The 24160-nt window shown below is 26.0% G+C and overlaps 2 protein-coding genes across 2 annotated transcripts in view; both read left to right on the forward strand.

The window, feature by feature from the left end:
• The first annotated feature begins 6164 nt into the window (after window positions 1-6164).
• Window positions 6165-24160, forward strand: part of LOC132931635 (protein qui-1) — a 196304-nt gene continuing 178308 nt past the window's right edge. The window contains exon 1 of the mRNA XM_060997526.1: window positions 6165-6506. The gene's annotated coding sequence lies outside the window, so the exon portion shown is untranslated. The remainder of the gene's footprint in view (window positions 6507-24160) is intronic.
• Window positions 9051-24160, forward strand: part of LOC132918716 (uncharacterized) — a 47478-nt gene continuing 32368 nt past the window's right edge. Inside the window, exons 1-3 of the mRNA XM_060980145.1 lie at window positions 9051-9116; window positions 17439-18335; window positions 18480-19526. Coding sequence (XP_060836128.1) covers window positions 9051-9116; window positions 17439-18335; window positions 18480-19526 — 2010 coding nt within the window. The remainder of the gene's footprint in view (window positions 9117-17438; window positions 18336-18479; window positions 19527-24160) is intronic.

Consider the following 24160-nt stretch of genomic DNA (forward strand, 5'->3'; position numbering starts at 1 on the left):
TTCAGGTATATGTCACTTGAGACGATTTTGTTTAATTTTGAAGTAATTGATTAGATTAATTCCTTAATTATTTTGATGGTAATTAATTACATCAAATTCTGAGTACCTAGACTGATACGAAATTTGAAACTGTAAAAATCGCTTGTTTAAATTAACTAATATATAATACGAGATTGATGAAACATATAAGAAACAATACAATATTTGTCTAAAATTATGAAATCGAGGTTCTTGATTTCAAACATGACCGACCATATTGATTGGTTTTAAATTAAGTAATTAATATTTAAGATACTAAAAAAGGCGAAAACGAGTTATACACTTGTTATGCCTTTTTATTAACAAAAAAGGTATATTTGAATCTTTAAATCTTAGTTACTCGCTATCAATGAGTATGTGACATTTTGGCATGGACATCTTGATATGAACTCTATTTTCATTGACATACAAATGTATTTAGTAGTTATTAAAAATTACGTAAAATATAATATACAATTTAAGAATTAATTATCAGACATTATGTCTATTAATAATAATGTTGTCTAATAATAAATTATATCTACATCTTTTAGCTGTCAACGGATTTTTCTACTGCTAAATCAAAAACCCGAATTTTTAATTTAAATTATTTTTAAATATATATTTCTTGTGAATTACACCAAATTATGGTACATACATAATATGTGATTTGGTGATAATTGTATACATATATAATATATTATATTTTTATTTATGTTTTTATATTTTATAGCGTAAATTATTAAAATATAATAAATATTTATAAGATTCATTTTTTCACCTAATCATAATCTGCAATAAACTTATATAATTAGTAATTAATAAATCACTAATATATCTTTATAATACTCATATTCTTACTATGTTCGTTATTTTCCAGCTTTCTTTTTTATTATTCATATATTATAGTCAACTATTAACTAATCACAAAATAATTGTTCGTTAATTTTTATAATCGTATTTAAACTAATTTTAAAATTATCTGTGTACCAATCTACATAAACGATTCGTGGTAACTCAAATCTAAAAAATTTAAACACATATACACTATGTAATAAATTCACATTTATCATTTTTAAAAAACAACAATATTTGAGTTTTTAAATTTTAAATATTATTACTTAGTAGTAAGGTATAATTTTTATTTGTTATTTCAAAAGTTATTAATGCTATAATTTAATTTATAAAAAGAGTTGACTACAATCCCTTACGTAAATTCTTGATTTTCTAATTATAACCTATCATTTTAAAATTAAAACTCGGGATTACTTTCAGAAACTGTGGATTTTTTATGAATTTAAATTTAAGATCAAACTAACGCGTTTTTAATTGAAATAGACAATTATAAGTAAGTTTGACAAACTAGAATTTGTTTTATAACTTGTTAAAAAATACAAATTCTTCGAAATAATGTTTTTAAATGGAAAAAATATCGTTTTAATGAGTTAAAAAATGTAAGTTTACAATTAATTTCGCAATAGATAAATATAATATAATTTAAATTGTAATTCTGTATTATCTATTAGTTAACAATTAACATTTTTATTATAAGATAACATTTTATAAACTGTTTAACAGTTAAATTTTAACTCTTTTTAAGTTATTTATAAGCTTGAGAAATTAAATTTTTTTTTCTATCAAATGTCAATAAAAAAATATTCGCTGGGTCAAAATTCTTGAAAATTTAATACAAAATTCCATAAAAGTTATTCTTATAACTGTAATAATAGAATAATATATTATATGCTCAATTTTTTTTTTCATAGATATTTTAAGTTCGGGTTTGGATAAAATTGCTTATTTAAAGTTGAATAACGATATTAATTATTTTGTTATAATTTAAAAACGTTACTCATTGAAACTATAATTGTTATTTTTTATATTATTATGCATTCTAATATAAGCAATACAATTTTTGATTTGTTTTTAAATATTATGTATTCAAAGATACTATGAAACTATTTTTACTGTTTTATGGTATTTACCATTTACAGAAAGATGTTATTATATTTTGTGTTATACATATATATTCGTATATTATACGTTGATATTATAATAATATAGTGTAAATATGTATTATCTTAATAATTATAAATACTATGATTATATAATAAATGCAATATTTTCGGAATCAAATTATAACAACCTACTATAAGACTAAAAATAAAATAAATTACAAATAGTTATCCTTATATCAAATAAATCACTTGGTGATATAGGCTGTCATACCGTTTCCGCTTAAAATCGTTTTTTGTATACAAGTATATACTATTAAATTCAAATTTAACACACCTATAATAATAGTGACCCTCTAGACACTTAATATATAGCAATTCGGTACCTATTTGCTTACCCTTTTTGTTTTATTAAGTTTTTTGTTGAAACAAACCATAACAACAATATTTTACGTTCCATAAAAATCAATGTGTACCTACTTTTTATGGAAAATTTAATTTTCAAGACAAAATATAAATGGAGTAATGTTTAAGTTATGAAACGTAAATACTATTTTTGTAACTAATTTTTATAATATTTTATAACATTTTATATTTTGAATGTAAAAAATCTCGGTATACAAGAAGACAATTTGATTTGTTTTGTAGAATATTAATATTATAACTTAAATTCATTGAGCTTACAATAAATGATTAGCTTACACAAATATTTGAAAAAGGAATTCATGAATAAATTTCATCTTAAGTGTTAAAATCTGTAAAGCCTTTAAAGTACTTCCATTTTATATAGCACTTACTTAAAATGTAGAGCGAAAAGAAGAATGCAATAAGTAATAACACGAGTAATGTTACTCATATAAATTAATTTTGTTTAATCTTTGACTTAAAAAGTCAATAAGTTAAAATTCGTGTATTGATTTGATGCATTTGCCGATTATTATTAGTCAACAGCTGTGAAGCTAACTTAGGATATAAAATGCCAATGAATTTGATTATTAAATAAATTACGGATCTTGAAAGTCACAGACTGTTACCCAAACCAGTGTGATAAATTGGGATTACAAAACCCATTAGGGTAACAACTTTTTTGTTACTTGTTTAGTAAAATGAATTTATGTATCGGGAACAAAGATTCAGAAAAAATCTTTTACGGTCTTCAATTGTTTACTTCAGAAAATAATTTACTTTAAAAATGAATCAATCAACCATTATCATTTATCAATGCATGATACTCATATTAGAATTCCTTATGTATGGTTTTCATTAAATACATATCATGATTAATAAATAATCTGCTGACTTGATTTCTTTGTATTTACGATATTTATTTGGAATTAGTCAATACAAAAGATTTGATTTTAGCGTCTTTTATGTGTCTTATTTATAAACATTTATGTTTTTTTTTTTTTTTATAGATTTTCAAAGTGTTATTTTTCCCATACATTCCTTACTGTTTGATTTATAGTTTTATTCAATTATATAATATATCATATGCTTATTATCTATTGTATATATATAATATAATATAATATATACAATATTTTTTTTTATGGTTTATTCAGATTTTTATAAAATAATTAATATGATGAGTAAAGATAAAAACATATAACATTTTAGTAGGTACACAAAAACTTATTAGAAAATAAATATCGTTTTCAGTGTCTTGAATTTGAGTAACTATTATTATTTTTTCATCTATTACATATACATTTATTTGTTATTTAAAAATATAATGGCCATTAAATAGATATAGTTTGCAATATTCTATAAAAGTATTTTTTGCAATCGTTTTAACTTCAGTTAGTTGTTATATAAAGTGAGTAGATTATTATTGTACATATTTTTATGGATCGTATTTTGAACTGGTAATTCTAATTTTTAATGATAACAAATGCGTTCAATGTAATTTTAAAGGTAGTAACTGATGTTCGTTAAATGAGATGATTAGAAGTATTTATATATTAGTATTTTAAACCTGTATTAAACTGCGATTTCAGGTGGAACGATTTGTTCGTCCTACGACGCTGTCATGGCGTAAAACACATTATGGTGTTGGATAAATCGAAATTAATACGTTCTTAATGCGTAAATGCGTCTCTGTACGCTTTAGGTAAACCACCGATGTGTAATGCGATATATGCACCTATACACATTGAAACGACAATGGTAAATCGATATTATATTATATTATTATCCAATATATTATAATATTATATTGCTATATAATTGGCGATGGATGTTTATACCGATATACTAGCATATGCATACGCTTAGTTAAATTTAGACCCCCGTAGGTCTGAATAGAATATAGAGTTTGGTAAAAAATAGTGAATAATATGACGACGATAATAGCCTACAACATTGTCTCGTATGAAATTAGGTTTTAAAAAAACCCGACCTTAACAACACTTGATGTTCAAACTCGAGACTCGAATATTACGACGTAATGCATATCAATCACTTTTTTTTCCAAGTAAAAATACGCGAAATACCATTTTAGTCTTTAAAATATACTTTAGAAAATGTAATTTCCTCACTCCACAAATCCAATATAATACTTCACCTTTTACTGCCGTTTATGAATTTTTTTTTCATTGTTATTTTTTTTTCAATAGTGTTTTAAGTGATAATATCACTATATTATGTATTATATACTTAAAGTGTGTATAGAAATCTATAGTAATATTATTTAGTATGACTGCACTATCTGACTTTGTATCATATTTTTTATACTTACAACGTATACTTAGGGTACCTAAATAAATACGCAAGAAAATATAATAATCGCCGAGTTAAAATGTATTTATAATAGTTCGTAAATTTAAAATCAGTCCCGTACTACGTGATCAGAAATATTCGCCGAAGAAAAAGTAAAATAGGGGATCTGAAAGAAATCGATTAATCATGAATATTGTATTAATCTAGAGGTTTTATTAGATGACTACGCGGTTTGATGATAAATATCGGTGCAATTAATGATTACTGTAATCTTAAAAAAAAAACGTATCTATATATAGTATATTATTATCAATAATAATTATACGTTATTGATTGATTATGACGTGTCGATTTACAACATTGAGTTATTGTTATTCTCAGTTACTTAACGTTGTATTCAGTAGGAGGTATTCATATAGATATAAATATTGTATCTATACTTTTCTCATTTGTTATACTCGATCAAACATTACGTCGTCATTTTATATCGTATTTCAACAAACTACTGTGCGTGGAACGGTACGGGAAAACGAATCCAATTCATTAACGCATTAATGATAATGTACCTACATTGCCTATCCACAACGCCGTGTCGACCGAATTCCTCGTAATAAGACTAGTATAATAATAATCTAGTGCACTTTTTTTTTTTTCTACCGTAATCGTATCTTCTATACGGTCGAAACGCACGCGATCGTATCTGTCGATTCAAAGGCAACGTTGGCGACAGAAACACACGAAACGTCCTGTAAATCCGTCGAGAACATTTTCGCGGACGACAACTAATAGAAATCTGGTAATCGGGGAGGGGGGGCTTGGGCGGGCTTAGCCCACTCAGTTTTTTTATGTTAGCGTTAATAATCAATATTGGCGGGTCGCTGATATCAATTTAGCCAGAAACAGAGCTCTAGTTGCCCCTATGGATCGCTGTATATACCTAATGTTATAATCATCGTACCGTCGTCGTAGGTCCCGTCGAGCTCGCGTACGAATTTAGAAACTCGAAAAAGAAAAAAAAAAACCGATAACCGTCGCAGCCGCAGCAGGTTGTGAAGGAAATTTTTTTTCTTTTTTTTCGGAAAAGTCACGTGTGTCACACCAAGTCAAGTCCGGTCGGCCCTCTCGCGTCGGCCGCGCGTTGTAATAACTGCACTATATATATACTACGTAGGTACCCGCGACCGAGTCGGAGTCGGCGGGCGACTCTCGCGGACGTGTAATCGCTGTGGTCGTCGTGTGTTGGCGGCGGCGGCGGAAAGAAAAAAGTAAAACCGTTCACCGCCGCCGCTCCCCCCCGCGGACGGGTGTGTTTCGTTGCGGTGTGGCGGCGGCGGCGGCGGTGGACTCGCGCGACAGGGCGCCCCTCGTGTGTTTTCTCTCGCTGGTCAGCCGACGTTGCCTGGGGGACTGCCGCCAGCACGGCGACGCGGAAAAGCCGGGAAACGCGACGCGCACACGGGGAAAAACCCGCGCGTCATCAAGTGTTGCACCTCTTTAACGTTTGCACGCCACGGCCGTACGCACGGCGAAGCTCTCAGTCGCGCGTTGTTCGTCCGTGCCCGTCGCCGTCGCCGTCGCCGTTGCGCCACGTCAGCGATCTCGTCCCGTCGATATAATATCATTGCACTTTCCGCGCCGCGAGTATATAGCTTTTTGATTTGGTTCGGTTGCCGGTTCACTCGCGTCCCCTCTCACTCTCTCTCTCTCTCTCTCTCTCTCACCGACGACTTCCCCCCTCCCCCGGGATCACAAGTTCGCTCGTAATCCCATCACCGTTTGGCGGTTTTTTTTTCGTCGACTTCACTGGACATCGATGTAAGTATGATGACGTGATATGCATATTCGAAAGCGTTTTATCGCGCACGACCATAATATCATTATTGTGTTTAAATTTTTTTCGGCACTTGCCAATAATAATTGGGCTTCACATTCAAATCGTATATATTATTATGCTCGTCGAGTACCGTGTTAAAAATAAGTACTATAGTCGTGTCTCGGGAAAGAATAATCGTATTTTATCATATATATATGTATGTATGTATCTTAAGATTGTCTGTAACTTGTTAACTAGTTACAGCTGGTATATGGTTGAAAGTTAGTTTCTTTTTATATTTTATAATTAAAAATAAAAAGAAGTTTTTTGTTTACGCTGTCAGTAAATAATTAAAATTTTTTTTTCAAGATATAATTTTTTTTTAAATTCAACTTTATTATTATAATGTTTTTTTTTTTTTTACAAAAAGATTTACATTAATACCTAACCTATGTTGTTATTTTCTTGCGTCCCCATCGATCTTTATTGTTTTTGAGGCTTTTATGGAATGAAAAAATAATTCTTCAACAGCATAACACTTATCTTTTTCACTAAAAATATTTTTAGGTTCGTTCATTAAAAATGAAATATGAAAAAATACTGGATATTTAACCAGTATATAGTATCAAAGTATATTTTTAAAAAAGCAATAATCTTTAATATGTTTGGATAACTACCGGAAAGTCGAAGGTCGAATTATCAAAATCTATATTCGTATATATTACATTTAAACAAATAATTATAAACGCTCGTAACCAATTCGGCTTAATAGTTTGTGTACCTAGAACTAAAAATTCATATAGGTACATATCGTAATTTATAACGGTAATAATTTTTCAGTCCAACTCGAATACACTTGTAATAGATTTAAGTTTCAAATGAAGCGATAACAATTCGCCTACTAGGTACTAGAATAATCGAGTCCGAGCACATGGTCATTTGTATTTATACGATTGTGATCAAATATTTAAGATATCTGATATAAATATTTTCTTATTGCTTCCATACATATCTAAGACTGCGTAAATGGCAAACGATTGTTATTGGTTTGATACAATAAATATGACCTTTTATAAAACTACATTTATTCCATAAAATTCTGACAAATTATTAACATAATTATATTAAAGATATTTAAAAAAATAACAAAATACAAACATTATCATTTACGTGAATATCGTTAATATTGTTAATGGAGAAAAAATGTTTACTCATTTATATTATACATACACAATGTTAAATTAAAAATAAATAAATTCAATATCATTTTTATAAGTAAAAGAAACTAGAATATTTTAATATTTACAATTTTTCCTCTATAACGTCCCGTTAGTGTTAAAAATTAAAACGCTACGTATATTATTATAAAACAAGCATAAATCTATATAATATGTTTTATATAATACTCGGTGTTTTTTTTAAACAGCTATTAAATTGTATCAACGCTACAATATGTTATATCCTTCGTACTTCCTTGTTTTATTGATATTAATGAATGATTGTATATTTGTATCTATTTTTTTTAGAACAATAATTTATTTGATTTAAATATTTTTTTTCATATTATAATAAATATTTTGTAATTACCATACAAAGATACAATACTATAACATAACGAATACTTTTATTTTTTTATCGTATTTTTAATTTTCTAACCCAAATATAAAAATACTACGGATTAAAAATGTATCAATATATTATTATGACATATAAAATGAAATATTTAACATATTTTACGAATTGTATCTGCATTAAAGAATCTTGCATCACAATGTGCGATATATAATAATAACGTATTGATGAACAAATTAAACGTATTATGGAAGTACTACGAACCACTTAAGGTCAATTAAAGCCACGGCCAATTATAGAACGAGGGTAAAAACTGCTATATATACAATATATAGAGGTATATCTACATAGGTATTTCTTATTCCCCGAAAATAAAATAAATACGCGATAACAATCCAAAAATAATCATTTTTCGTTTACGATTTTCAATTTGTCTTCAATCGCTGACCGTTGAACAATAATGAAGAGTTAGAACTCTTCTGTATTATGAAGAAAAATACAACGCCATTTACTAAGGAATATCATGTACTTATTATAATAACAATGCAATTATTAATTTTGTATATTTCGTTATGGGTTTTTGTCTATTTTTATATTACGATCGTTAATATATAGCACTTTCACGTATGTATTATCAATCCTTATTTCAGACAAATAGTGATGGTGAATAATAATTAACATTAAACATATTTTTATTTTATTTTATTCAACACTTTTGTGGACATAGTTTTATCGATTTTACTATTTGTGTAGTAAATACAAGTAAATATTATAGTTCCGAAGCCGCAACAAATTCCTGAGATTCATTACACAGATTATTACTTCGAACTCGGCTTCTTTCTATTTTGTTGTCCACAAAAAGTTGTACACGTTCGACGGTCCAAAGTTATTTGCGTCCTTAACTTATCTTATCCAGCTATAGTCAGACATTTTGAAATTATTACTAATGGTTTTGTAACTAGATATGATGAAATATGACGTTACATTGTATTGGAGAAGAACAAACTAGAGAAAATATAGGTGAATATTGTTTAGAGAGGGTAAGTATTATCGAAATTCAGACTAAAAGTTTGAAAGGGAATAGGATGCTGTATATTGGAGTTTAGTAATGCTTTCAAAGTAATACGAACAATAGGATATTGTAAAGGTAAACAAAAATCGTTTAGTAATTTAATGCCAAGTAGTGTTTCATATCAAAATACTTATACTTGATATTGAATATAATGTGAGATAATGATTTATCCTAAAACGCTTTAGAAATAAATTATAGATAATTAGAGCTTTAGATAAATTAATGATAGTTTAATTAATTGTTTTTTAAAAATTGGTTTTTGATATAAAAAAAGCATATAATGTTTAAAATGTATTTTTAATATTTTGGTATATACCGACTTACTTATGATGTTTTGTATTATGAATCAATAATATTAACATTATGTTTATTTTGAATTATTATCTATACATACTGCAATTTGTGGTTATTATACTATACTCATTTGTGATTATAATAATGAAATTACTAATGAACCTGATAACGAAAACATACTATATGTTAAGGTAGGTATTTTAAAAATGTCTTCGTTAGTTACGACTTATGAGTTTAAAATGAAAGACTAACTAATAATAATTAATGTGATATTGTAATGATGGTTCTGGGTCAATTTACGAATAACCATTCGACCGAACACAAAAATACCGACAAGACAATCGATAGACAGAAATAATTGACCGACAAAAATATATAAAATAGTCATTTAATTTCACTTTCAATTTATATTCTTATTTTAAAAATATATCCATAGTGTATATTTCAATTATATTGAAATTTTTTTTACATAATATTGGATAATAAATATTGGTAAAAAATTGTTAATAGCAAATAATAATGTATAATTAAATATAGTATAATGTATAGAATTATTCGTAATATAATAAAAAAATATTGAAAAATAATGTACACATTAATACGATTGTAGAGTAAAGATTATGTGGTTAGGTTGTGATTAATACCCCTGACGTGTTTTATCCTCACGAATATTAAAAACCGTCTTCAAGCGCTGTTCACGTTTATGCTGTTGGATGTAGCTTTAGAGTCCTTCGAAGAACTGCTTGGATATTTGCATCAACCTTACATTGTTCTTCTGAAGTTTCTTAATGAGCGTAAACAGAGCAATATTTCTATAGCGTTTTGATCTCGGATAATATTTCTGTATGAAATACATTATTTTTAGACTTTATTTTATTAAATAAGAGAGAAAAGTGCCTGCTTAAACATTCTAGCAAAAATCTATTCCCCTATGATATGCGTACCAAATATTTAGACTATATTTAAATATTTTTATTTTTATATATTCAATGTAGGAAGATTTTTAAAATAAGAATATAAATATTACATGTTAAATAAATGTCTGTCTGCATTTTAGCTGCCGATCGATTGTCCATCTCCCTGTAATAATATCAGAGATAATTATAATACATTATTTAATTACAGAAAACATTTAATACTGTTTAAATTATATATTAAAAACTGGGTAAAGAAATATTTTTAAATTATTTTTTTTAATAAAATTAATACAAATATTAGTAAATTTTCCGTCAGTACGATAGAAACACACAAATGATTATGGATATATAAGGCACTTACATTTTGTAATTTTATTTCGTTTCTTACACGAGTAAATGTACTAACCTTTTCGAGATCCTAACCCATAATAGACCATAAATACACGTGTGTTCTGTAGACTAAACTCTTGTACACTATTGTAGCCGATCGTTATAGTATTTTAACGTCGTTAGTTTTGAAATATATATTATTTATTTATTGTTGAGATATATATATATATATTAGATAATGATGTATACTGAACATTAATAATTCAGAGAATCATCTATGCCCGTATCTCTCTTTTTATCTTTCTAACTCTGAAAAAATTAAACTACTTAAATAAAAAAAACGATATTATATTTATTTATATTCAATAATAACTTACTATTTTATATTTAATTAATTTTTAATGGATAGTATATTATGTGTATTAATTTTTCCGACGAGTGTAATATTAAAGAAGATAAACTATTTTACACGCACCTCATCTAAAGTTAAAAATTTTCTTTGGGTTTCTATAAAGCTTAATGGTATTAACCAAAGGGAGATGTATACTAATGTTTACCTACGTTTTTGCTCGACGCTGACAATATGATTATCAATAAGTGAAATAATTACACGAAACACTAATGAACTTGTTTTTGAATATAACGTTATGCGAGCACCAGTGGATGGTTGTAATGGTTCTGGGTAGAAGTAACGTCAGCACTTTAAAAGTTCAGTCGAATGTAGTTCATTAAATCGTATAATAAGTACGAGGTGAATATCACTATATCAGTGATGTACTACTATAAACGATACTCAACCTCGTCGTATGGCAGAATATTCAATACTGTGTTGACATTGAAGTTATATTTCAATATTTTGAAAATTATAATGATCATATACATAGTTATATTAAAATAGTAGACATTTTCTATAAAATTATATAGTGTAATGAACATTTGATAGTACAATAGGTATGATGTTTTAAATTTAAATAATTTAGATTATATGTAATCTATTCATATTTTTTGGTTATTATTATTACCATCACATATGTATACAAAACTCGGTACAAATATACAATTCATGTGGTTAATGCAATAATGACAATTGAATAAATATATAAACTATTTTAATGTTGAGATAAGAATACTGTATTGTGTTTATTTTTCTTAAAGAATCACGAAATTAAAATAACTATTAAACGTTACTATGACATCGAAAGCGTTTTGTTATCTGAGATCTCAAATTAGAGGCAATTATTATAATTGCTTTAGAAGTGGTTTGCAAGGTGGAAGTGTTCTGTAACTGAAACACTGGCCTAAATTTAGACTTATTAATAATTTATGAACGAATTCGATAGGAATTAATTTTTTTTAATAGGATTACTTTCTCATTTTTAACTTAATTTTAAGCGCTCTTTTATGCATTTTTCATAATATTCTTTATTGATCTTTGAAAGACGATCTATTGTTTTAGGCAATATTTTACTATATAAGTTATACGACAGGTTGAATACATTTTTGCATAAAACATTCATTTTAAAATGTTATTATATGTATAAAATATAATAAGATATGCTAAAAGTTTCTAGTACCCATAAATACTATTTTTAAATTACAAAAAAAAACTTTAATCGTTAGTTTTCGTTTAAATATTTAATTTTGTCTAAGTTTGAACTCAAATTTCTAAAAAAAAAAAACACTGGTTGTACGTATAGAAAATATATTATACTTTATTTATAAAAATTAAATAATTTTGAATGTCAATAAATAGTTCAAAAAGACTCAAAATATTAAAAAAAAAAAATAAACCACGTGTAAAATGTAGAAAAGGTAGTAGAAAACGCTATTGTAAATATTTTCCAAAAATTTAAAAAATATAAGGTTATTTTGTTTTTGAGGTTATTCCAAAAACCAAAACAAAAATTTTTTTGTTGAATCCTGCTATTGCTTAAAAATTCCGTTATTCCTTAAATCTTAAATTTTTACTTTTGATCCAATTTTATGCCATAAAACATTCCAAAAGTTGAAAACCTAAGTAATGTTTTAACTAGGAAAAAGGTCAATAAAAACAAAAACAAATAAAAAAAACCACACACATATTATATAAGTTTATATAAGTTTATATAAGTTATAAAATAAATATATGTATCGCTCAACTCAGAACTAAAAACACAAAACCATTTTAAAGTAAATAAATATAATTTTTCAAATTCACGTGGTATTAAAAATAATATTAATAAATGCATTATAATATATTCGTAGTCCCTAATGTTAAGTATTAATTTAATTATTTACTTATACATATTATGTTCGCTATTATTTATTGTAAATGTTTAACGTTGAAACTTTTAAAATTCAAGGTTCTGATCAATAAATCTAATGTTCAAAAGTAGAAAATGTTCTAACTTTCCAAAATGTACTTTAAATTAAATCAATTTATTCATATTTTATGCATGAAAAGTATAAATACTATGTAGTTACTTTAGGGAAGAACGATTATTTGAATTATAATCTTTGAATTTATTACATAATATGCATAATTTATTGTACATTCGTCATAATCGAGCTGGTTGTGTTTCCGAGTAATAATATAATTTTGTTTAAATATTTATTCTCTTGTGGTCTTGTACACCAAAGTGAACCAAAACTCAAAGCTGACGGATGAAAAATTAATGCGAACCAAATCCATTTTATTTGCAGAATTACTTTTATCATTCAAATAATAATTGACATGCAATTAATCACATATTCATAAAATAAGTATTTATTATTATATTGTATTATACAGTTAATGGTAGAAAATAAATACATTTGGTTAGGTGCTAAAACAAATTTGAATGTAATATTAATTAAAAGATGATTACAATGTCCTTCTACGTTAAATACTAAAACTTATATTATAATGATAAAATCATTTCAGTTCAAAAAAATAACTATTGTGTATAAAAATCTTATACAAAATGTATAAAGGTTGTTTTTTACGCCCAAACAATATAGATTAAAGCTTTTACTGTGCAAAACGATGTAAACTAAGAAAGTTCAAAAACAAAAAGTTTATTTAAATAAAAAAATATATCTTAGGCAATCCATATGTTATGACACGAGAAGTTGAAAATCGATAACTTTCTTTGAACTAACCTATTTAGATAAAATAGACACTATAAGATATGTTAGTTATTCACAAATGTTAATTTGCTTTAAGAATGATAATCTGGGGCAGATATGTGGAAATGACATCATATTTATATGGTGCATATATTATTTGCCTGTTTCTTTTTTTTAAACAGAGGTAATTTGAAATTAAAAAAAAATATTTATATTTTATATTAAATAAAATTATCATATTTCAAAATATCACTTAGTCCTGTGAATATTTTTTAATTTACTAAAAAATTATTTATTTATTTTTTGTAAGACATTTGTTATAAATTATCAATTAAAAAATATATTTTAAATTATAAATTTAATTTATGCTCATTGTGTCCATTGTATAATGTAATTAAATTGCATTATTTTTATATATAGGTAATTTATAGTATCTTTCGTACCCAATATTGATTTATAATTACGAAAAATTCTTGAATTTTTAAAAGTTATACTTTATATATACATACTAAATTATATAGTTATGTATTGAAAACATAACATTAAATAATTGTTTAAAATTAATGTAGAAGAATGTAAATCTTCTGATAGTTTAAATTGCTTGTGTTAATTATTATAGTTCACAATTAGCTAATTAAAAAATAATAATTAATTTTATAGGTAGTTAATTATAATATTATATTGGTATTCTCAAAATATATGTTAATATATTGATCATTTTCTGCCTAAAGAATTATTTTTTTTTTTAAATCGAATATTTAACATAAATCCATTATGTCACTTACAATATATTATTAATATCATAAATACAAGTATTGGATTGAAGAGTTAAATAAAGTTATAAATTTCAAATAATAAGTTAAACTATATAATTTTTATTCATTAGAAATGATAGGCTTTTGGAAATAATCATAAATACAAAATAGTATTTTTTTTTACTTTAAAACTAAGATGAATTCGTATTTTTTTCTACGAAATAACAAAACTAAAAAAAATAAATGCTAAAATTTGTTTAAAAAAACCAATTTTGTAAATTGAATGTATCGTATTAATTGTTGTAATAACTATTAATAAAACTATTATAGCATAATATTATTATTGGTGTTATATTATTATGGTATTAATATCGTTAGGTAAAATTTATTAAATACCTACATGTAGTATGACGTATAAGACTGCTAGAAAAATATAAAAATACTGTTGAATAAGTTAATTGATTTTGGTTGTATATTAAAATTTAAAAAAAATGTTTACAATAGAATACTTCGTCAGTGTTAAAAACATTATTAAATAAAATTACAAATCCACTTGTTAAAATAACGTTTACAGAGCAGTGTATTTTATAAATTGAATTTTTGACCTCATATTCGGTCTCGTGTATTTGATCTTTTGAGTAAAGTAGGTACGTAATATTATCACAACTCCTATAATGTCATTCGATTGTGAATCAGGTCGTTCGATATTGAATATATATTAAGTTAGGTCACCAGAGAGTAGAGTTAAACCGTTACAGCAATCAGATCAAACTGAATGGAAATGTTATATTTTTTTTTATTACATTTTCCTGGTTTTTATTTCATTTTATTATCAATTATTGTTGAGTTACGGCGAAATTTCACATACATCGTCTAAAAATTGAACCCTAAAATTATTCGATTATATAAAGTTTGTTCAATCGTAGGTTATGTCTGATAAATTTATTTACAGAACGTCACAGCATATTTTTAAGTATTAAATAATCAATACATTTGAACATAAGCAATTTTAAAATAATATAAATGAGATGTACCAAAAATTATGTTCTTAATCATAGAACTATTCGTTCCGTTAATTTAGATTTATAATTAATATATTTCATAAAACTGATATAGAGACAGGGCAAATGGACGATCTGTGAAAAATAAAACAAATGTAATTTATTTTTATTGCCTGCAATTTCCAAGGTATTGTATAAACGGTTCATTGGGCTTATTGGCTATAATTAATTAAAGTCTGTAACTGAAGTAACTTGTGAAAATAATTATTATAATATTTATTATCCATCAAAATATTGTAATAAATTAAAGTATTATCGTATTAGTTTCAAATCAGTAAATATTTCATTATATATATATATATATATATATATTTATAAAAGATGTTTAACCCCGATATTTCTACACGTGGTTTTTTATGATTAATTTAGATTAAGACCTGAGCGAGACATATAATATTGGGTATTGTTTTTCAATAATGTACGAGGTTGGCAGTAGGAAAACTCATAATATTTGCTAAGTTCACAGTCCCTATTTACATTGTAAATCGAATACAGACTGTGTTTTTGATTGCAGATTATATATATATAAAAAAAAATAGTTTCTTTTTTCTTTTTGGTTTCTTTGATAATGTAAAACGATTTGTGTCTTCGTCTCGTGGTTTTGATGTCACCCGAAGCATGATTTGACGACTTTATTATGTCGTCAACCAGGGATAAAAATTGAAGATGTAGTACGCTGGATTTTGTGTTGTTATCAGGGGCGGACTGGCTGGGGGGGAAGGTGGCATTACCCGCCCAGGCCCCCTAGAAATTTTTGTACTTGGGCCTTTCATTTTCAACAATTTAATGTACCTATTTAATTATATTTTTTTTTTATAGCAATATTATTATATGGATTATACCTTTCGCTATTTATTATTTCAACTGTAAAGTGTAAATAATGAAAAATATAATTCTATATTCTATGTAACTATAAATAATATAATAATAATTATAGTAAATTATAGCCTATAGGTTGTTTGGGAAATTAGGAATAACAACTAATTGTGGAACGGATGTCGATAACGATAAGAAATTTTTATAAATAACATTTAATAGAAGCATAGACCTAATAACTATGAATAGAAGACTATTATTAGGGAAGATATTGAATTTACGAAACAGAATAAACATTAAATATTTATAAATATTAAATTATAATCCGTTGTCATACAAATACAATCATACTTTAACGCTGTGTCCTACGTAAGACCTGCGAATTAATAATATAATATTACACACATAATATTATATACAGCCATACAGGTAAATATTCAGTTTAATCTATTTTATAATATTAGTTCAATCCTAATCATTTAAAATTGTAAAATACTTCATAAACATTTAAATATATAATATTTCAATAAAATTATTTACTTTAATTTTATCGCACATTTAATTTATTAAATTTTTGTGTATGTTTCGGTTCTTATACATTATTATTTATATTCATAATAAATAATAATAATTTAATAATTATTCTAAAATTCTTATAAATTGTCAACAAGAAAAGACAGAACTAATAACTTTATAACCAATTATATAGAATATCTCTCTAAATTTGTCCGTGTCAATAAATTTTTATCAATTTTTGTTTTTAAAATCAAATAATATCTTAAATGTTAGGTATAAACAAGACTATGAACTATGAAGACAATTTTCGTACTCGTATACATTTATACAATAATAGTTATTACAATAATGACTAATTATTTTTTTAACAAATTATAATATAAATTTAATTAGTATAATTTAAAACAATATTTATTTTTTCCCCTAAAATATAGTATTTACATTTACAGGGATACAATTTAAAATGGATAATAAAATAAAACAAAAAAGTGGTTTTCAAAAAAAAATTGAAAAGCGGGCAGCATTATTATCTGCAGCTGGGTCAGATAGTAAACAACGTAAGTTAGACTTTTTTTCAAAATATTCTTCTAATAAAAATCAAAATGAAAATGTCACCGATATTACTGATCAACCAAATCCAATTGAAAAATCGGCCAATGATAATAATGAACTTCGATCCAATGTAACCTCAGAAAATACTATTAAATCATCATATATATTTCCTATTTTAAGTAGATCAAGTGAACAAGATCAATCAAACGTAATAATTAATGACAATGACATTTTTTCATCATCTGAATCCGAGTCTGAAAAAAAAAGTACAAAAAAACTAATTGAAACCGATTCGAAAATTAGTCTTTTTATTCCTCCTATATTTAGTAGTCACCATCAAGCTAAAGTTGCTTTTGTTGACGCACATCCATGTCAACCTCAGATAAATATACCCTTTAATATTAATAAAGTATATTATAGAAAAATGCCAAATGATAATTTCGTGAATCGAAAATGGGTTTCTTATAATTCAATAACTAGAAAAATTCATTGTTCTTTATGTATGGGGTTTACTCGTCCGGGTAGTACTCCATTTATAGATGGAATCGAAATAAATTTGAAACATCTTTATAGTCAATTAGAAAAACACGAAAGTTCTGTACCTCATGACGACGCCTGTAAGGCATACCTTAATATTACATCTGGACATACAATTACTAATGCGCTATTAAGTCATCGCCAAAAAAGTGTAGAATTAAATAGAGAAATTGTAACTAGAATTATAGATATTTCTTTATTAATCGGTAAACAAGGTTTGGCATTTAGAAGTAAGAGAAATGAAGCCGCTTATAATTTAAGTTTAAATTTAAAACAAGGGAACTTTTTAGAAATTGTGAAACTTGTAGCAAAATATGACCCGGTATTGCAAACACATTTAAATAATTCAATTAAAAAAAGTTTATTAAAAAAAGAAAAAAAACAATTTGGACGTGGTTCATGTGTAACATTTCTATCAAAAACATTTTTAAATAAAATTTTTTCTATAACTGGTAATTTAATAAAGAAACATATCTCAGAAGAAGTTTTATTGGCGGGGCAGTATTCATTAGAAGTTGATTCTTCTCAGGATACGTCCGTAATGGATCAATTGTGTATTTGTCTAAGATATGTTTTGAATGGTAAAATAATTGAGAGAATGATTGCTTTAGTAGAGTCAACCTCTGGAACTGGTGAAGCATTATATAATATTGTGAAAAAAGAATTAGATACATTGAATATCCCTCTAACAAAACTAATTGGGGAATCATTTGATGGTGCTGCCAATATGAGTGGTTCTTATAATGGTCTTCAAGCTCATTTAAAAACAGTTGCACCCGAATCAATTTATACACATTGCCATGCACATGTATTAAATCTAATAGTAACAGACTCTACTTCATGTTGTAAATCTGCTCAAGATCTTTTCAACTTACTACAGAAAACTGCAGTTTTTTTTTCTGATTCATACAAAAGAACTGGAATTTGGAAAAATTATCTTTCAAAAGATCAAACTGGAAATGATAAATTAAGAAAACTTCAAAAGTTAGGAACTACAAGATGGAATAGTAAAGATGCCGCATTAAAATGCATATTTGGTTCTTGGTTTGTGTCTGGTGAAACGAGTGATCGATATAATGTTTTAGTTGAATCTCTGCATTTTCTTGACACTGATTCATCTATAGATTCTAATACATCTTCAGATGCCAGATTCTTGTTAGAAAAATGGACATCTTTTGAATATATACTAACTTCATTTATATTTCTCGAAATTTTCCATTATACCACTCCAGCATCAAAATATCTCCAATCAAAAGAATTAGATTTTATTACTGTCATTAATTTAATTAAGTCTTTATTAAGCGACCTCAAAAAAGGTTCTTCTAAATATAATTTAATTGTTGAAAAAACCATGAATTTTATATCTAGTAAAAATAATTCTGAACATATTAAAAAGCTTAATATAGTCATTGAAGAAACGTTTCCAGATAAACGAAGATCAAAAATTAAAAAAATGCCTGGTGAGCTGGCATCAGACGATATCAGAAATATTTCGAATGTAGAATATTTTAAAGTAAATACACATCGAAGAATTTATGATGTACTTATTACCACGTTTGAAAATAGATTTGAGAAAAATGAAAAACTCTATGATGTATTAAGTATATTAAACCCAAAACGATTTAAAGACTTTGCAAAAAATCCTTTATTAATTAATGATGAAAATTTGACATTTATTGCTCAAAAATCAAATATTGAATCTGGAAACACATTGAAAGAAGAGTTACTACAATTTATATCATTTTATAATCAAAATTGTATTAAAAGTATAACAAATAATACTATAAATACTGAAAATACTTCTGAAAATTCTGCAGAATCAAGTGATGATATAATTGAAAATTCTTGTCAATATACTGAAAATAAAGTTGACTGTTATAGTTGCCCCTCACATTTATTAGAATTTTTATATAAATATAATTTACATACATCATCATTTACAAACTTATATTTGGCATATAAATATATTCTCACTCTATCCTGCACACAAGTGAATTGCGAACGTGCATTTTCAAAATTAAAAATAATAAAAACCAGACTTAGAAGTACAATGAAGGAAGAATTATTAGAGTCTTTAATGTTAATTAGTGTAGAATCTGATGTTATTCCAACTACAAATAAAATTATAGATACAATAGGAAGAAGTTCCACTGTATTAAGTAATTTACTCATTTCTTAAATAATTTAACATATTTATGTATTAAAAAATACTTATTAATTTTGTAATTTTTTTTTTTTTTTTAAATAATACAACATTTATAATAATTTGACTAATAATAAGGAATAATAAAAATTTAAGTACATTTATCTATTGATGTTTTAATATCTTATAAAATATTTTGCCACCTGGGCCTTCAGGTGCTCAGTCCGCCCCTGGTTGTTATTATATTAAATTAATAGACATTGAAGGAAAACATTGAATACCTATATTTAATAATATAATTGTTAAGACAGTTTTGTTTAGTAGAATTAATAATTTAATTAACCATGACTTGAACAATAAAATGAATTTAGAGAAAGCCATAAAAACGATTGGCGTAAAAACTCCACCAAAAGATAAACATATCTACGAATAATAAAATGAAAAAAATAGACTATATCGAGTCAACAAATATGATTTCCATAAACATAACATAATATAATATAATAGACTGTTATGCATGTATATTACATTGTAATATATTACACTTAGACATCGTCTAATATTTATTTTATAATAACAGTAACAGTATATCAACATGACTACATGATAATATTGTATAGAAAACCTATCGTGTTATAAAAATGTAATAGGTACACATATTAAAAAAAATATATATATATATATACATAATATACATACAAATTATAATTATTACAAAAAAAACCAACCATAGGGATGGTTTCTACGTGTTGAAAACTGCTGACCCGACGACAGCTGACATCGTTCCACCGTTGGAGCGATAAAGCGTATCACCTCATTTTGATTATACATGACATTTAACTAATTGAAATATTGTCTTTAAGTAAAATCAAACGGGCGCATAATAATAATATATACTCTTATATCCACGTAAACAAGAGTTAACGGTAAAGATAAATAATATATAAAACCAGTGCGCAGTCGGCGATGTCTTTACATTTATAAATATTGACGACGGAAGAGGACATAGTAATTACCGGTACTTTAAATTATTAGGCGTAATTTAAGATACAAATATAATATATTGTCGGCGTTGGCGTGCGGAGAGTGTTGATGACTGGTGTTTCTTCATAAATAGGTGGCGTCTCGGTGATGCGACGTTGACCTATTTATAACCACAAGGCCAAAAGGGTCGAAAATCTTTAATTTTAATGATCGAATTCGACAATAATACACACATAATAATGTAATGTATGTCATTAGATCTACGAATTATATTTCTAATGGTGTCCAATATTACGACGAAAATAATAGAAAATTACCGGCACCGCTAACTAGCACCTCGACCCTGCGTGTTTGGGGAGGCTAAACTCACGTCAGATTCGATAAAATCGAGATTGTGAAATCACGAAACAATAATGCACCACCGTATTGCGGCACGGTGAATCATGCAGATCATTATTATTATACATGAATTCCTAAACTTATTTTCCGTACACATAGTAACACTACGGGTTGCGGACTTATCCGTAATAGTATTTCCAGCATTTTTCCATTATCGCGTTTATTTTATCACTGCGATAAACGAGTGAACGAAAATCTTCGTCCATATACAACGTTTAAAATTCCTCAGAAATACCGTGTGTCGGTCTGACGAATACATACATTTTATTTGTACGTCAAATGCGGAAATGTCGAGAACGCGTCAGTCATAATCTTCAATCTCCCGTTGTAAATCAGTCTGATACAGTGCATTAGTGCAGTAATTTTTCGCAGTAATATTTTTCGGATCGACAAATCGCGTTGGCATCATTTACATCGTTATAATATGTTTTCTAAAAGGTCTACACGATGGTGCTTTTGAGACGAGAATACAGAAAAAAAATCTACGAAATTGTATTGTTCTATTCTTGAATCTTAACAAATACGATTTGCTACATAAATTATTACTTGATTGATATACACGGTCTTCCACATTTTTTTGTGACAAAAACGTCGAGGGTCGCATAACGACACCAACGTAATCCCCACCGTTTGTGTCACACATCATTTGAACGACACTGTATAATATTCGTGCATTTCCTTCAGAAAAACACAGCTAACTCGTAATATATTTTAAAACTTTGAAATATTCGCGAAACAAGATGATTGAACTTTATAACGACCACAATTGAAATAGGTTTATGCGTAGTACAAAAGTTTGTCTTTCGGGAATATTTAGAATAATTAATAGTGTCATCGGAAACAATGTCGGTAGGCGAGACATGGAATTTATGTAATACTAATAATAATTAATTTAATAATTTCACTGTATAATATATTAATGTATATACGATATGCATATCTAAACTATACATATATATATATATATATATGGGTGCGTGTATATGGTGTGAAGGAATTTAATTCCGAGAGACAAGGAAAGGGAAAGAATTGTGATTAATGACTGAATAATGAAAAGAGGGACGAACCTTGGTTTCATTAATCCAGTTGTAATGGAGACCCTGGAGACTAAAAGAACAAACATAGATTATTTATTTTTTTTACTCAGAACACGCGTCTATTCTACTATAAATGATGACGTAAAGTATTGGAAGATTGATTTATTACTTTGACGAAAGAATTTCCCCGATAATATATAGTTTTTATTATTATTATTACTTTTTTAGGATATTTTTACCCGTGTAAATGTTTGAACGTCAAGTAAACGTTAATAAACGGAAAACTATATACATTTTTTTTTGTAAATTATTATTATTTAATTTTCATATAGATTCGGTGAAAAATAAATTATATTTAATAACTTTTCTACATAAACATAAAACACGTAAAAAAATATACTAATAATTTGATTGAGCTTTGACGTAAGATAACAGTTCATTTTTACAAATAAAATTATTTATTTTTAAATATTGTTAAGTTGTTTTTAAGTAATTCATATAATATTTATTGTTTTTAACTATGTCAGTCACAATGAAAAACATTTTATATTATGATAAAAGTATGTATAAATAAATACCCAGTTAAAAATCACGAAAAACTAAATTGTGAAATTGTATAAATTTAATTTAAATTCATATTTAGTTAAGATAAACAATTACCACGATTACCACCACTTAAATGCACATTCAATATGAAACGAAAATAGTTAAGGTAATAATTTTGTTTTTATATGTTTATTATAAAGGATTGTAATTACATTTTTTTTACTAACAGTAAAATCGATTACTCTGTAGAACGCTATCCATATCAAAAAGCATTTTAATGTACTTGAAATAAAAAGCTTTTAACAAAAGAGTATTTGGAAACATAAGGTTTAGATTTTAGTTGCTTGGTTTTATTTTCCATCAGATTATATTGATCTTTTTTTATGGCTTTGCCTTTTCAATGATTTTTAAACAATACAATAAAGATCTAAAATATCAAAATTTATTCTATGTAAAAATCTTACACCTTCGATGTGTCGGTAAACTTTAATATAAAAAATTAATTAATTAAAAATCTCAAATTAATTATTTCTGACTGCAAATGATGGTATTTTTTATTTTACTATAATATTAATTGTTTCTTTAAATATACATTAAAAAAATGTATTATATTTTAGTATAATAATCACAGAAAAAAATTATCGATAATACTTAATATTAAAATATTTAGAATTCTAAAATACAAATTGAAAAGACTAATCAAGCATAAAAATGAATTTAGTACCTGAGATGAACACATTAATATAATAAATAATATTAGGTTGACGAAATTTGTTTCAATTTAAGTACCTAATAAGATTTTTAAACTATTTATATTTTATTTTAACAACATTTAATCCAAGATAATAAAAATAATTTAAAAATAATATATTATGATTCTTTTGAACGCAAATGTTAATTATTTAATTTTTTTTTTATTTTACGAACATGGCCCATTGAAAATATATATGATGTTCTATAAATTAATTATGGTTACATAATATCTAAAATTATCATAATTAATGTTCAACTGTTATTGATAAATTTGGAATTAATTTG

Source organism: Rhopalosiphum padi, chromosome 1 (assembly GCF_020882245.1).
Source record: "Rhopalosiphum padi isolate XX-2018 chromosome 1, ASM2088224v1, whole genome shotgun sequence".
In the NCBI taxonomy this organism is placed as follows: domain Eukaryota; kingdom Metazoa; phylum Arthropoda; class Insecta; order Hemiptera; family Aphididae; genus Rhopalosiphum; species Rhopalosiphum padi.